We start from the raw sequence: 15,541 nt of genomic DNA on the forward strand, positions 1-15,541 counted from the left end.
TCTGTGTCTGTGTGGGGGTGTGTCTGTATGTGTGTCTGGGGGGGGAGTGTTGTGTGTGTAAAACAACAATTAAGTAAAGAAAAAGAGGCCATGGATTTGAATAAGAGCAAGAGGAGAGTACATGGGAAGGGTTGGAGGAAAGAATGGAAAGGGGAAAATGATGTAATTATATTATAATTTGTAAACTAAATGAGTTTTACATTTTTAAAAATAAAGTACAGAGATACTGAGGAGAGCATCTGATGCTGACCTCTGGCCTCTACATCCATGTGCAAAAAGGTGCATGCCTACAGAAAGACAGGGACAGAGACAGACAGATAGACAGCACACCCAGAAGGGAGAGAGAGATTCTGTGCTTGGAAGAAGGAATCAGATCAGTGGGAACTCGGGGGGGGGGGGGGGGGGGGGGAACACAAAGAGTCACAATGGGGAGGTGAATATCATCTATGCATTGTACACATGTATGAAAATATCATAATGAAACCCATCATTAATATACACTAATGAAAGCATTTTTAACCAGGTTTTCACATGCCAATCATGGAAACAAGCAAAGCTATGAAAGATTAGCTGCTTGTATATGCTCCTGTTGTGGCATGAGACTTGGCTTGTGTCTGTAGGAGAAGTGCAAAGAACCAGTTACCCAGTGAGTTTCAGAAAGGAAGATTTCTCAGACCTTGTATTTCAAGAAGGGAAGAGCACCAGCATGTTGATGATTGAAGCATATGTGGCATATTCAGCAAACACTTGTTCAATTTTGCTCTGTAACCAATGAGTTACAAAAATCATTTCTGCTGAATTGGAATACTCCTATCCATTCTCAAGTCACATGCTGGATAAATAGGTGACAAGTTTCAGTAGAACACAGAGTGCTTCTCACTACTAATAAGTAAAGGGAGCTCACAAGGAATTGAATTCTTGGTTTGTTTTAGTAAATTAAAACATACTTTGGAGGGTTAGTAATTGAAAATGTCTAGTGACATAATTCTCATTTTCTCTTTTTATGTCATTTATTTCCTATATTCTCATCTTATACCGATGGGGATGCCCTTCTGTATATATGTTTCTCTTATTGGTTGATGGATAAAACACTGGTTGGCTGATTGGCCAGGCAGAAAGTATAGGCAGGGCTAGGAGATGAGGAGAGTTCTGGGATACATAGGTAGACGGGTCATCATGTAGAGTCTGGGAAGAGAGGACACGCAAGGCGTTCTTGGGTAAGCCAAGACCATGTGGAAATGGTTAATAATTAAGACAGAGCTAGCCAACAAGAAGTCTAAGCCACCGGCCAACAGTTTTAAAATTAATATAAGTCTTGTGTGTTTATTTGGGGCTCTCAAGGGTGGCAGGACCCTGCCAGGACAAAGAACCTCTTATTGCCCTGAAAAACAACAGTAATGATATTGTAAATGCTATTATGGGATTAACGATGTAACTATTTGACAGCAAGGATGCTTCCCTTCTCCCACCCCAATCCTTTTTTGGTGTTTCAAAAGTGGAACTACAGCTTGGTTTGAAATTTGTACTGTTTCTATTACTAATAAAGTTATGGCTTCTTGTTGGATGGGAAAAAAAAGAACCTCTCATTACATTATACCATTGCATAGATTTCCACAGATAGAGACCACCCATTTAAACACACCAGAATCCCCTACTGTGATGTCATGAGACAGGCTAATAAGGTTTTATAGGATATAGTTAAGTTCCCAGGATGCAATTTGATCCTCGGTGTATCAAACCCTAAGGAGTGAGTTATATTAGAGTGGTGTTCTACTGAATTATGCCCTCCATTTCATAAGGGCAACATGTTTATCTCAATCCAAGGTAAAGAGAAAACTGAAACGCTTCCATAAAAGGAAAGCAAATTAAGATATCACTTAACACCTACTCTCATCAAGGTGCTATGAATATAAAATATATGTCCTTCCCTGAAGAAGCTTAAAGATTACAGGGAAAAGTAGACATGAAACCCAGAAATGGGAAGGGCATTGACATTTACCAAGTGCGTGTTCAGCCCCAGGTATGGCATGCCTTCCAACTGAACTCTTGCGTCAACAACAACAGTTCCTAGTCCATGTTCATGCTCAAGTGAGTAAAATGAGCCTCAGAAAGCTTGCTGAACATGGACTTTACTCCAGTGCCTGTGATCTTTCAATAGAAACGGGGTACAAACTAGAGGTGAGAATAGCATGCAGTGAACATGTTAAACATAGAAGACATGAGGGATTCTGAGTTGGACCACAGAGAACATGAAATTTCAGAGACCCAGGGATGAACCAACTCTACTCATCAGTTTATCTGCTTTAATTTTTTAGTCATGTTTATTATTTATCTATTTATTTTCTGTGAAAGTATGTAGGCACACATGTGAAATGACACACATGTAAAAGTCAGAGGAAAACTCATGAGAATTATTTCTCTCCTTCAGTTATGTGGACCCAGGGATGGAACTCATGTTGTCAGTCTTGGCAGCAAGCATCTTTACCCATTGAGCCATCTCACCAATCCTCTACCCATCCATTCAAACACAGCCAAAATCTGTTCATTCCCCCGCTCTTGTAACACAAAAACCAATTTCTTTTCAATATAGTTTTAATAACCTTTACATTAAATATCTATTTTGTCATGTGATCTTTTCTGTGCCTTGGCTATTTTTTTGTCCTTTCTCTGTATGTTTAAATCAAAATCACACAGGTCCCAGGACTCTAAACAATGTATTTTCTCTAGGGATCAATCAATTACTATTGAAAGACCCGCTCGAAATGCCCCTGAGCCCCCTGCCCCGAAGCTGCCGGGGCCTCCCAAGCCTTCACCCCGGCAGGGCTCGCGCCCCCGGCCCGCCCCGCCTGGCACCGCGCCTCGGGGCTGGGGCCGAGCAACGAGCACCAGATGGGCAGGCCCGAGAACGAGCACCAGGTAGGCTGGGGCCGAGCAACGAGCAGGTGGGCCGGCACGAGGGCGAGCACCAGGTGGGCTGGCACGAGAACGAACACCAAGTGAGCCGGCCTGGAGCCCTGCCCCTGAGCCCCGCCCGATGAGAAACACTCCGTCCCAAGGTCTCCGCCCCCAAGGTCAGCCATCTGGACGCGGAGGGAGGGGGAATTGAATCTGTTGTACCAGACACCAGACCTTGAGAATATGCTGATCTGGAATGGCTCTGTGTCTCATTTGAACCATCCAATAGAAATGATTCTGTATTTCGCCTCATTTGAAAGACTCTGTGTTTCACCTCATTTGAATAACTCTGTACTTTGCCTCATTTGAATAACCCTGTATAGCGCCTCATATACATTGACCAATGGGAATAGCTCTGTACAATGCCTCATTAGAATTATCCAATAGAATCCCTGCTCCTAGCTTGCGCCTTTTTCCCTATATAAGGACCCCTTTCCCTTGGCTCGGGGCGCTTAGCCACACAGATGCTAAGTCGCCCCGGGTACCCGCGTCTCCAATAAAGCCTCTTGCTTTTGCATCCAAGTTCGTGGCCTCGCTGATTCCTGGGTGTGGGTCTCCCTCTACGAAAGTACCTCTTCGGGGGTCTTTCACTATAAGCTATTTACCAAAAGTTTCGATAGATTTTAAAATGTTCTTAATGTCCTACATTGTCTCTTCCCTAAAAAAATCATCTTTCTTATTAAATATGCTATCATGTTCTCATCTAACTATGTGAACCTTAAGCAACTCCAGGGAACTTCAAAATAAGAAACACACAAAAACAGTATTTCCAGGTAATATATTCATGGCCAAAGTGAAAGACCCCTGTCCCTTAGCCCTTTCTTTCTCAAGTTTGTCTCCTCTTCCTCCTGTCGGCGGCTTCCCCGATCCCCACCCCCGGTGGCCTTTCCCCGCCCGGCCCGAGAACAAGCACCGGGTGGGGCCGGCCCGAGAACAAGCACCGGGTGGGGCCGGCCCGAGAATGAGCACCAGGTGGGCCAGCCCGAGAACGAGCACCGGGTGGGCTGGCACGAGGGCGAGCACCAGGTGGGTCAGCACGAGAACAAACACCGAGTGAGCCGGCCTGGAGCTCTGCCCCTGAGCCCCCGCCCCGCCCGAAGAGAAACACTCCGTCCCAAGGTCTCCGCCCCCAAGGTCAGCCATCAGGAAAGGGGGGGAATTGAGTCTGCTGTACCAGACACCAGACCTTGAGAATATGCTGATCTGGAATGGCTCTGTGTCTCATTTGAACCATCCAATGGAAATGATTCTGTATTTCGCCTCATTTGAAAGACTCTGTGTTTCACCTCATTTGAATAACTCTGTACTTTGCCTCATTTGAATAACCCTGTATAGCGCCTCATATACATTGACCAATGGGAATAGCTCTGTATAATGCCTCATTAGAATTATCCAATAGAATCCTTGCTCCTAGCTTGCGCCTTTTTCCTATATAAGGACCCCTTTTCCCTTGGCTCGGGGCGCTTAGCCACACAGAAGCTAAGTCGCCCCAGGTACCTGCGTCTCCAATAAAGCCTCTTGTTTTTTGCATCCAGTTCGTGGCCTCGCTGATTCCTGGGTGTGTGGGTCTCCCTCTACGAAAGTATCCCTTCGGGGTCTTTCAAAAGAAGAAAGTGAGAAAATCCAGTAATGCCCCATCATCAAGAGAGTGCTTTAACTGAAGGTCAGTGTTTGCATAATGTGGAGAATTTAGCTTGAGTTTTATCATCAGGAATCTTCTCTTCTGTTTATCAGTATTAAAGGGCTCTGGGTCCCTTAAGACTGCCATGACTACACTCTTCTAACTAGATTGTTCCTACTTACAAGCAATGATCACAGAGATGTATAAAATTTACAACATGGCATTAGATGGATTTCTGTTATACATTCTGTACCTTTGCCAACTGCCCATATGTATACTTAGGATGCTGTGTACTAAAAGCAATACTTGTGCTGTGTTGGCAAAGCTGAGGCACAGGGGATAAAGATGAACCTGGGCAAGCTCAGCTGGGTTCAAAAGACTGGATATTGACTTGCTTTGATGACTGTTCTTTTTTTTTTTTTTTTGGTGTTTGGCCATTTAAAGGACCTCTGAGATTGTCTACAGTAACAGTATTCTATAGTTTTATTACATTGATTATTTCTCAAAATAAATGAATTTTTGTTTGGAAATGATTTGGGAAAGGAAGAACAATTAAATTGAAAAGATAATATTCCTAGAATTTACATGTTCAAATTTTTAAGGGGAAATTTAATCTGAACCAAGAATCCCAAAATAATTTGTCAGCTTTCTTGTTTTAGCTCATCACAAACCAAATTCATACCCTAAAAAAAACTCAGCAAATCAATTGGAAATAAAAACAAAAGTAGGTGTTTTCTAAAACTGTGAAGACTGGATATTAAAGTGATCTCTGAGATGAGAAACAAATCCAATTTTGTCCTATTTGACTGCCTTATCATATATCAAAGGACATACGAGATAAGAGCAAAAAGATGCAGACAATATCCCTATAGCAATACCCAGAGTACAAGCAGGCATTATGAACACTCCCACAGTGTGCTCTTCCATCTCATTGTCTCAGTTCAGAAATAATAATAATAGCAATCCATCAAACAAAACAGCAGAGGCCATTGCTGTTCATCTCCCATTAAAATAACTGAAAATTTGTCTCACAAGAAAAAAAGAAGCATGAAATAGGCAACAGAAAAATGCCAAGTTTGACTCAGCACTCCCTCTCTCCCAAAATACATCTATTCTCCTTTTCCCTGACAATACATATTTAAATAAATCTAAGCCAATGTTCTGTAGAAACTACATAGACAATCAGTGTGTAAAAATTATGTATATTCATGGAGAAATTTGAGAAGGAGGATGAGAAGAAATTGGCTGAAGCAGCAAGAAAAAGAGGCACCAGCGGGACTCTGGCAAGTCCTGCTTCCCTTGGCCCTGGCTACCTGCTGTCCTAAGATTGGTTAATTCAAACAACCAGGGCTTCAGCAGCCTATCATCTGTGCCCCATGAGAAGACACTCAGTAGTGCTACCCAAGCAAAGGCAGCTCAGTAGCTACCAATTTTTTTCTTATTTAATATTGTATATGTTTGTACAAAATTCTAGGCAATTCTGTAGCATAAGAAAAACCCCCAGATACACCGGGATGACCCCAACTAAGAAGCCAGGCAGTGGTGGAGAGGATGCCATTGATGCCCTTCCCCTATAATGAGATTGATGCCTACTTTGGTTACTATTCCTAGAGCCTTCATTCAGTAGCTGTTTGAAGCAGAAACAGGTACCCAAAGCTAAGCACTAAACCATACTACTGGAATCCAGTTGTGGAGAGGAGCCAAGACGGTGCTGCAGAAACCCACAGAAACAGTGGACCTGACCTACTGATAGCATGGAAACTCTAGTCGTAAAGCTGGGGAAACAGCATTGGACCAAACCAAGCCCTCTGAATATGGGTGCCAGCTAGGAGGCCGTCTATGGGACCTCTAACAGTGGAGTCAGTCTTTATCCCTAGAGCACAAATGGACTTTGGGAGCCCATTCCTACAGAGGGATACTATTGCAGCCCAGATATAGCAAGGACGGCCTAGGCCCTCCGGCAAATGATATGATGGACTTTGAAGGTCCCCCATGGAGAGCCTCACTATCCCTTGGGAGGAGTTGGGGGGGTTGGTGGGGAACATGGGAAGATGGGAGGGCAAGGGAATGGGGGGATGGATATGTAAATATGAGTAGTAATTAAATAATAAAAAATAAAAATGAATAAATTTCCTTAAAAAAAAAAGAAGAAGAACTCCCAGATTTCTCTCAGGAGGAAGGGGTTTCCTGGAGTAAGTAAGGATAAAATTGGAGGAGAGGACAAAAGCAAACCTTTATTTACTTATCTTCCAAATGAGGTCAAGAAACAAAAATGACAGGTCACAAACTGAGAACATGGGAAGAAGGGGGGAAACTACGAGAGTGAGAAGGGAAGAAGAGGAAGAATGCAGAGGTCATGAGGAAGCAGAAATTTTGAGTCAGGTGTAGATTAGAAGAAAGGACATATGACAGGTAGGATTTTAGTTGGGGGAGTGGTAGAGGAGGAAGGGAGGGAGGGAGAAGGGAACTGGGATTGCCATGTAATTCAATCTTGTTTGTAATTCAAATATATAAAAAAATAAAAAATTAATAAATAAATGACAGGTCACCTTTTCACAAAGAAGTGTGTGTACTCAGAAGAGAACCATATGTTTTAAGTGAATCCCCTCTACATAAAAAGAAATATATGAGAGTCTGTGTGCATTTGTGTTAATGTTGACTATAACACTCTTCTTCTACCACCTGGGATCCATGGATCTATATCAGGTTGTCAGGCTTGACCACAAATGCCTTTACCTTTTGTTGTTGTTGGGTTTTTTTCAGATTTTTTTTTATTTGAATTAAAAACAAGATTGTTTTACACGACAACCCCAGTTCCCTCTCCCTCCCATCCTCCCCTACCACCCCCCCAACTAAAACCCTACCTATCACATATCCTTTCTGCTCCCCCTGGATGGTGAGGCCTTCCATAGCATGTCATCAGAGTCTATTGTATTCTTTGGGATAGGGCCTAGTCCCACCTCCATGTGTCTTGGCTCAGGGAATGGGCTCCCAAAGTCCACACCTATGCTAGGGATAAGTACTGAACTACTACAGGAGGTCCCGTAGATTTCCGAGGTTTCCTCACTGAAACCCACGTTCCTGGAGTCTGGATCAGTCCCATGCTGGTTTCCCAGCTATCAGTCTGGGGAGCAAGGGCTCTCCGATGCTCAGGTCAGCTGTTTCTGTGGGTTTCACCAGCCTGGTCTGGACCCGTTTGCTCTTCACTCCTCCTTCTCTGCAACTGGATTCCAGTTCAGTTCAGTGATTAGTTGTGGGTGTCTGCTTCTACTTCCACCAGCTGCTGGATGAGGGCTATCGGGTGGCATATAAGTCAGTCATCAATCTCATTATCAGGGGAGGGCATTTAAGGTAGCCTCTCCTCTGTTGCTTAGATTATAACACTCTTCTTGAGGAGGGCAAAGACCACAGTGAGAAAAAAAAATTGAAGAGCAATTTAAGGGTCTGGATGGCCCAGAACTCATACCAGGCAACTCATATCTATCTTTAACTCTAGCTCCAGGGGATCCAATGTCCTCTTCTGGCTTCTGTGGGCACTGCACTCATGTGACACATACTCCCGCACATGCACAGACCCGCTCATACACATATACACATAATTAAAAGTAAAATCTTTTTAAAAAGGGAGAAATCTAAGGTGAATTAAGGAAACCAAGTTAAGAGTTACAACTGAAGGGCTCTAGTAGGCCAGGGCTTAGCAAACATGGCACTGGCAGGCCGTGTCTTCCCCTTCCCTCTCCCTTGAAAACCATAGCCATCAAGGTCTGTTCCCTTATTTGGACACTTTCTTATACCAGACTCATTCATGAGGCTGACTACCAAAGTCCAGGGATCAAAACCCCCCTTTAGTTCACCTAATTAGCATGTCCAATCAAAATACACCACCGTATCCTAAGCCATTCTAACACAGACCGCCCCCTTTTCTCTTCTTAAAAATTATACCTGCAAGGTCATTTGCTGCTGTTTTTCTGCCTGAGTCAGAAAGCAGCCACTTGAACTTTTCTTCTCCACTTAATAAAGGATCTCACTGTGAAAATGGGTGTTTGGGTGTGGTTTGTGCCTAACAAGGGATCTGGGAGGGAAACCCATGATGTGGGTTGGGGGGTCTTCAATAACTCTTTACTAAATACGATAAACGGGAATTTAGGATCTGACTGTAGGTAGGGAGAAAGAAGGTAAAAGAGATGTGAAGTTGCTAAAAAGGATTGAGGAAAAATCCTTAGAAAGGACGGAGCTGTATCTCGGTTGGTAGGGCACTTGCCTAGCATGTTCAATGCCCTGGGCTCAATCCCCAGAACCACATAAGCCAGGTGTGCTGGCACTTGCATGCAATCCCAGCACTCAGGAAATGGAAACAAGATCAGAAATTCAAGATCATCTTCAGCTACAGTTTGAGGCTAGTCTTAGAAACATTAGACTCTGTCTTTCCTCCTCTAAGAAAAATGGACCTTGAAGACTTCCCACATATTATTAAAGCCATTTGAAATGTATTTTTACAACATATAAACAACACCCTTCCATCCTCCCAAACTGTAAACATCATTTCTAAGCCAGAAAAGGAGGAGGGGTTGTGTTAAGAAGGAAGAGGGGTAAAGAGTGCTCATAGGGATAAAAATATCTTCCATTTCTAATCAAACATAATGTGGAATATGCATAGAAATGCAATCCATAAATGAATATGAAGGCAGAGTGAGCCGTTTGGGCATGGTCACAGGTGCGTATGTGAGCGTGTGGGATTTGGTCTGGAGTCCAGGACAGGCTTGCTCTCTTTTGGTTCTGGTAGGGTCACAGAGAGCAGCTGGGTGTGAATCCTTGGATATGTAACTTAAAGGTCATCGGTTTCTCATGTAAGTGACTTCTCCCTGAATAAAATTAACCTATATTATCCTAGTCCCATGTATCTTAATCTCTACATCTACAAGCCTGAATATATACTCCCAGAAAATCCTCAGAAAATTGAGGAAAACATTACCTTTGATAGTATGTGGAATCATGATGCAAATCAACTATATCCAAATCTTAAGGGCAAAGAGATACAATAGAAAAAATGGTTTTGACCATAAGCAGATTGTAATTGAAAAATGGTAAGGAAAGAAAGGAATGAAATCAAGAAAGGCCACTTAGAGTTCTGATAGGATGATTAATACAGACTCACACCAAAGTAACTTCATTTCCTTTGTAACTGGGGTTACTAGACTGATCAACCTATCATGCCACATACAGGCAGTATATCCTGATTGCAAAAATGTCTTTAAGAAAGTGTCCAAGACCGTGCTTTATCAGAGCTGATTTTAATGATGTTGCTCAGAATGGTTTCCTTCCAGATGATAAGTGAGAAGCTAATTAAAAAAAAAAAAATGGTGCCAGGTATCACAAGAGTAACATAACTGTGCTGTTTTTCTGGGATTTTGTTTTTTGCTTTTTTTTTTAATGGAGAGTGCTGGATGTCTCTACAATTTTGTTCAAATGACTGCAGAACCTGGAAAAGCTGTTGCTGCTATTGATGCATAACATACTGCCATTATTTGTCTTTTTATATAAATATATAATTTGAATTTTTGGAAACTTTAGCTGTGTGTCAACTTTGAAAAAAAGTATCCCAGTTTACCGTGTTGAGATGGCATTGTACAAAAATTAACAGCCATATTGGTCTAGAAATGTTGAACTTAATTTTTTTCCATTTGTACAGGGGTAACGCACTGTATTAAATATGTAAGGTCTTAAAAAAAAAAAAAGAAGAAGAAGGGATTTTGAGAGCCCATCCCTTGTGAAGGGATGTTCTCTTGACCTGGACACATGGGGAAGGGCCTAGGCCTGGCCCAAGATGATGTGGTAGACTTTGGGGAGCCCCTTTTGAGGGCCTTACTCTGCCTGGGGAGTGGAGGGGGGATGGCTAGGGGCAGGTGGAATGTTGGGGGGAGGGGAGGGAGAGGGAGAAGGGATTGACATCTGAAGCAAGCTTGTTCCTAATTTGAACTAATAAAATAATAAAAAAAGAAACTGTCCAAGAGGCCTCTCAGAAAGTGAGTGAACTGGAAGCCACTTCTGTGTGACCAGGTGAAGGAGAAGAGCCTGAGAAAGAAAACATTATAATCTGCCTCAAAAATCTAAATTCTAAAATATAAGACATATTAGGTCATCAGAACTATGAATCACCTGATGTGTTTTCAAATTTGTTCTTTATTTATAAATGTCTATATATTAACATTTGAGAGAACTGGTCTCAGAAATGTTCTGGGATTTGTCTACTGTTCAACAAATAATCAAGTAATAAAAACAAAATAACAAGTTGCTTCTTTTTACCATAAATAAGCAAATTAAAATATAAGGACTGAGCCAATAGATAAGTGGGTAATAACAATTGCTGTGAAAGCATGAGGACCTAAGATTGAGTCTCCAATACCTGTGTAAAAAGCTGAGCATGGCTATGCTTGCCTGTAACCCCAGCATTGGAGAACACAGACGGTGGCAACCCAAGAACTCCAGGCTAGCCCAAACAGTGAGCTTCCTAATCACTGGAAGATTCTCTCTCAAGGGAATATGGAAGGGAACAATAAATGAAGACATCTGACATCTTCCTGTGGCCTCCCCATGTGTGTGTAATGGTACATACACGCACACATGCAGGTGCATGCATTACACATACAACATACACAAAGAAATAAGATGAGTGTGAAAGTTAAAGGGAAGAATCACTGGGTTGACAAAAATAGACAATAGTGAAAACAAGCAATATTTAAAGAAAGATTTAGCTGACCAATTACCACCAAGAACCTTTATGGAAATACAGATGTATCTGTAGACAGAAGTGTCAGGTCCTGTGTAAAGCAGGGAAATGAGCAGAGATTCCAAGTTCTTTGTAACCTCTGCCTCTGGACTATTTATTACAATGTCAAACAAAGTAATGAAATGAAGAATGCCTTTCCTTTCTACTGAACTATGCCAAATCAATTTGCCTGAAAAGTAAAGCAGACAGGTTCCCTACTTGGATTTCCTCTTAGATAAATGTATACTTTTACTTATATTAAATCCATTTTCATAATAGACTGCCGCAGACATTAGAGACTAACTATAAATATACACTATTTGTCCTTGATTAAGTTACCAAATAATAGAGGAGATAAAGCCCCAACTAGACACCTTTTGCCACCAAGTGAAATCTCCAGTGCTAGGAATGGGTTACATATAATTGAGTTGTTGGCCAAAAGGGCTCCAGGGAAACCCCAAACAACTAAGGCTATTTCCAAGATTATTGGTTGCTCTCTACGAACTAATGGTAGGCCCTATGGCTGCAGGCAATGCTTAGCTTATATATTGAAAAGAGAAGCTGAGCTGGTGCCTAACTAGAGCCTTCATCCCTACTGATAAATGTTCATGGGGATGGAAGGTACTCTGCACACTACCAGAGGAAAAACACAACAACCAACCCAGCTATAAAATGTGCAATACAGTGGTGACCTGACTGCATGACACACTGGTACAGTGATGACACAATATTGTGGGAGTGACCAACCACTATCTGACTGCATTTAAGACGCACCTCACGAGATAGAGCCCAGGCCTGATACTGCTCCTGTGGCCCAGAACCTGAGACTAGATAGGAAATGGACCTGGGGGGAAACAAATATTATTGTTCTGATAAAGGAAGGTGGCAATAAAATGACTCCTAACCACATTCTGCTAGAAAAGGACCAGTGAAGAGCACAGGGGTCCAGACCAGGCTGGTGAAACCCACAGAAACAGATGACCTGAATATCAGGGAACTCTTGCTCCCCAGACTGATAGCTGGGAAACCAGCATGGGACTGATCCAGACACCAGGAACATGGGTTCCAGTGAGGAAACCTCGGAAATCTACAGGACCTCCTGTAGTAGTTCAGTACTTATCCCTAGCATAGGTGTGGACTTTGGGAGCCCATTCCACATAGAGGGATACTCTCTGAGCCAAGACACACGGGGGTGGGCCTAGGCCCTATCCCAAAGGATACGATAGACTCTGATGACACCCTATGGAAGGCCTCATCATCCAGGGGGAGCAGAAAGGATCTGTGATAGGTAGGGTTTTAGTTGGGGGGGAGGTGGTAGGGGAGGACGGGTGGGAGAGGGGAGCTGGGATTGTCATGTAAATCAATCATGTTTCTAATTCAAATAAAAAAAGTTGAAAAAAACATTCTATTATACTCATAAATCATTATCTTGCTCAGCCATCATCAAAGAACCTTCCTCATTCAGTAGAGGGGAACAAATACAGAGACCCACAGACAAACATTAATCAGAGAATGAGAGATCTTGGAACACTCAGCCCTAAATGGGAACTCCTCCCCTCTCAGCTCACGGAATTCTGTAGAAGACGAGCCAAAAAGAATGGTTATAAGAGTCAGAGGGAATGAAGACACCAAGAAAAAGGTGTTTTCCAGATACAACAGGACTAGCACACATATGAACTTATAGACATGTCTGTGGCAGCATGCACTGGGCCTGCATAGGACTATGCTAGATGGGATCCATCACTGAGAAGGGGAAGTGATAATGAGCTCCCACCCCTAACCAAGAAGCTATCTCCAACTTACAACTGTGCAAAGGAAAAACTGGTTTTCTCCAACAGTCTCGCTGGGTATACAAAGCACTCTTAAGGGCAGGTCCCATGCACAACAGTTGGTAACCAACACAAAATGAACTCAATGGTATTTTGTTTTTAGACTTTTTGTCTCATATTGCTTTGTTTGAGTATTTTTTTTTATCTCACTGGCCTTTTGCTTGTATAGTGTGGTTTCTAGTTTTGTGATTTTATGTATTTTGTTTTGGAATGGGTGTGTGTGTGTGTGTGTGTGTGTGTGTGTGCGTGTGCGTGTGTGTGTGTGTGTGTGTGTGTGTGTTTCTTGTGCTTTTTCTTTGTTATTTTTTGTTGTTTTGTTCTGTTTTTTAATTCTTGGCTTTGGGGGCTTTTAAGAAGGCATGGACTTGATAGGTGGGAAGATGGGGAGAATCTGAAAGGAGGTGGGGGAGGGGAGACTGTAATTAAAATGTATGAAAAATACTGGTTTTGATTAAAGATTAAAAACAGAAAAGCTGACATGGTGAGGATATGGCTCTAATCATAGAACAGTAGTGCCTACTTACCAATGAGGGTCAATCTTCTGAACATCTTAAGCTTCAAGCTAAGGTTTCTCTTCCTCAGACTATTTACACTTATACATTATAATATTACCTACATCACTCTGTGCTGTTGCTTGTTTTAATTGATTTGGGGGTCTGGGAAGTGGCTTAATAGGTAAAGCATTTGTTCTGCAAGTGTGAGGACTGGAGTTCGTGTCCCAGCAGCACATAAAACCAAGTGGGCACAGGGAGGGGCTTGTGTGTAATCCAAGAGCTCCAGAGTTTGACACAAGTGATCTCCAGAGAAGCTGGCTAGCCAGACTAGCCAAATCACAAGCCCTGGGTCTAAGTAAAGACCTGCTTCAGTAGATAGAGAGCAATCAAAGAAGACACCTGACATCAATATCTGTCCTCCACACTCACACAAAAACTAAAATAAGTATGTTATTTTGGGGCATACTAATCTCAATGCTCAAAGGTCTAGAGTTTCCTCCTTGCCATTTCCTCATCAGTAAGCCACCTGCCATTCTTGTTTCACAATGACTTTAGGACTATTAAGTTCTGGCTTCATCCTTAGATGTATGCACTAGTTTTCACAACCCTCTCTGATCAGCTTCTGATGAAGTAAGGCAGAAAGCACCAGGATTTATGCTTCCTTCAGGACTGGAATTAAAAATAAAAGCAATGCCAAAGCAAATTAAGTCATCTTCTACTTACAGATGACACATGCTGCAAGAGACACATGACATCAATCATGTCCGCAAGGATAAGGAGTCTTGTAACTGCTGCCAACAAGGCACGGGCGGCTTGAACCACAGCCTCCCTTTTTGGGAGGTAACAGGGGTCATCTGTAAATCTCTCCGCTGATACCTTCAGAGCATTGCCTGAAAAACACAACCCCAAATAAGTTACCATTTAAGTTTCAACAACATCTACTTCAGCATTAATCAGCCATCCTAACTCCAAGAATATTCCATGAATAGCCACAATATTAAAATAAACTCTCAAATGATACTCAGAGCAACACATCTTAAAACAACGTAGCTTCCAATCTGCACTTGCTTTTGATGAGTGCTCTGGAGTTCAAAGAAGCGTGATGCCATCTTCTCCTGGAGAAAATACATCTCAACTGCTGTCCACTTCTGCAGTTGCTCCATCTCCATTGCTATGAATTGGCAGGACTAAGATTCCATTCAGTCACAAACATTCATGTTTGTACAAGTAAAGGAAGGCTTCACTGAGTTGCTTTCTAATTCAGTAGAGGCTGAGTTTAAAGTAGTCACAGCAGACTGAGTGTGTGACTGACTCAGTAGGAAGAGTATTTGCCTAACACGTATGAAGCCCTGAATTCAATCCCCAGTACCCACAAACCAGGCATGCTTGTAATAACACCACTCTAGAGGTAGCGATCTGAAGTACAAGGTCATTTTCAGGCTACACAAAATACTATAGCCTAGAGTATGATAACCTTTCTCTGATAATAGCTTAATATAGGCAGCTTTACCCTATAAAATGTACAATACAAGGCAAATTCTAAACTTTAGTCACAAAAATAATATTACAAGTATGTAATTGTTAGAGAAACATCATCTCTGCTAACTTAAGGACTTTCATTTAAAAATAATTGCTTTTAAAGCTACTGATATAGAAGAGCTTAAAATGAAAAGGGAAAGACTGCCTTCTCCATCCCCATCCCCGGTAACGAAACTCTCAGAGAATGACTACATCTGCTGTTTAGGCTTCACAATATAAACTTATTTCATCATCCAACTTATACATGTTATTTCTTTTATATAACCCAGGAGAGTTGGTGAAATGGCTCAGTGAGTAAAGGTTTTGGCCACCAAAACTGTCAACCTAAGATCAAGCC

The 15,541-nt window shown here is 42.2% G+C and overlaps 1 protein-coding gene across 1 annotated transcript in view; it reads right to left on the reverse strand.

Annotated features, from left to right (window-relative positions):
* Ctnna3 (catenin alpha 3) overlaps positions 1 to 15,541 on the reverse strand; it is a 1,328,241-nt gene that overhangs the window by 1,265,142 nt on the left and 47,558 nt on the right. The window contains exon 3 of the mRNA XM_035451658.1: positions 14,389 to 14,555. Coding sequence (XP_035307549.1) covers positions 14,389 to 14,555 — 167 coding nt within the window. The remainder of the gene's footprint in view (positions 1 to 14,388; positions 14,556 to 15,541) is intronic.

The sequence above is a fragment of the Cricetulus griseus genome (genome assembly GCF_003668045.3).
Source record: "Cricetulus griseus strain 17A/GY chromosome 1 unlocalized genomic scaffold, alternate assembly CriGri-PICRH-1.0 chr1_0, whole genome shotgun sequence".
Taxonomy (NCBI): domain Eukaryota; kingdom Metazoa; phylum Chordata; class Mammalia; order Rodentia; family Cricetidae; genus Cricetulus; species Cricetulus griseus.